General features: G+C 63.9%; 1 protein-coding gene across 1 annotated transcript in view; it reads right to left on the minus strand.

The window, feature by feature from the left end:
- The window catches only part of LOC103207171 (myelin basic protein), a 36,582-nt gene that overhangs the window by 7,750 nt on the left and 27,551 nt on the right, over positions 1-1,281 (minus strand). Inside the window, exons 4-5 of the mRNA XM_042782522.1 lie at positions 797-904; positions 119-154 (exon numbers count right to left, since the gene is read on the minus strand). Coding sequence (XP_042638456.1) covers positions 119-154; positions 797-904 — 144 coding nt within the window. The remainder of the gene's footprint in view (positions 1-118; positions 155-796; positions 905-1,281) is intronic.

A 1,281-nucleotide genomic window follows, 5' to 3' on the forward strand; every position in this document is an offset into this window, starting at 1 on the left:
GACAGTCTGAGGTGAACTCAGGTAGCTGTGAGTGCAACTCTCTTTTTGGGACATTTAGGGACTTCAGGGAAAGTTTTTAAATAAATTAATGATTGACCCAAAAATCCAGGAGTCTTACCTTTCCTTGGGACGGAGGTGGTGTGCGAGGAGTCACCTGGGAGGACAGGCAGAGGGGCAGTGAGTGGACAGCAGTGCCTCCCTGACAAGCAGCCCCCGCTCCCTCAGGTCTGGGGGGCCACCTGCACTTCCTGTCTGTGAGTCTCTGTCTCTCTGATGTAAGGGCCACCCCCTGTGACCATGTCATCTCTTTGACGTTAGGACCACCCCCGTCCGCCCTGGTATTTGTCCTCCACTGGAGCTTGAACACAGGGCCTGAGCATTTGATTCAATGAGACACAAATCTCCCAGGACACCCAGGAAATGAGAGGATGGCCGACACACCCAAGCGGCTCCAGGGTGGGGTCCCCGCTGACCCCGTGTGACCCCACCCATGCAGCCGACACTGGAGGAGTCAGGGGCTTGCTCTCAGCGTCCCTGCAGGGATCGGCAGTAAACGCAGCACAACGGCTTCCGGTTCCGCCCCAGCAGTGGCGGCCGCGCCGGAAGCGGAAGCAGCGGCGGGGTTCCCACGGCCGGGCTCAGGGCAGCGGCGCCTCAGCAGCGCCCGGAGCGGCGTGGGCGCCGGGGCTGCGTTCCCAGGGGCCCGTGGCCGCGCTCGCCCCTGAGCAGCGGTGCCCGTGGTCCCTACCCCGCGCGCGGTTTCTCCTTCCCGGGGCGCGTGCGCAAGGACACTTACAATGTTCTTGAAAAAGTGCACTACAGGGTTTTCGTCCTGGGGCCGGCCATGCTGCGACTTCTGGGGCAGGGAGCCATAGTGGCCGGTCCTGGCCGCGTGGTGGCCGTCCTGAAAGACAGAGGACGCACGTCACGGAGCGCGCGGGCCCAGGGCGGCCTCGCACCGGCTACTTCCGCGGATGGGACCTTCAGGTCGGAGCCCGCTGGCTGCCCTGCGCCCCCACGGCCGCCTGGCGGCCCCAGCGCGCCTCTAGCTCTTGCTCCAGGCGGGAGCGCCTGCCGAGGTACATAGGAGGGGAAACCGAAGTGGAGTCCATTCCGACCCACAGCGCCCCTAGAGGACAGGGTGGAACTGCCCCACAGGGTCTCCAAGGCTGTCAATCTTCATAGAAGCAAAGCCCAAACCACACCCACTGCCGTGGAGTCCATTCTGACCCACAGCGCCCCTAGAGGACAGGGTGGAACTGCCCCACAGCGTCTCCAAGG

This window comes from Orycteropus afer, unplaced genomic scaffold, assembly GCF_000298275.1.
Source record: "Orycteropus afer afer isolate SDZICR_OR568_19922 unplaced genomic scaffold, OryAfe1.0 scaffold00356, whole genome shotgun sequence".
NCBI classification, from domain to species: Eukaryota; Metazoa; Chordata; class Mammalia; order Tubulidentata; family Orycteropodidae; genus Orycteropus; species Orycteropus afer.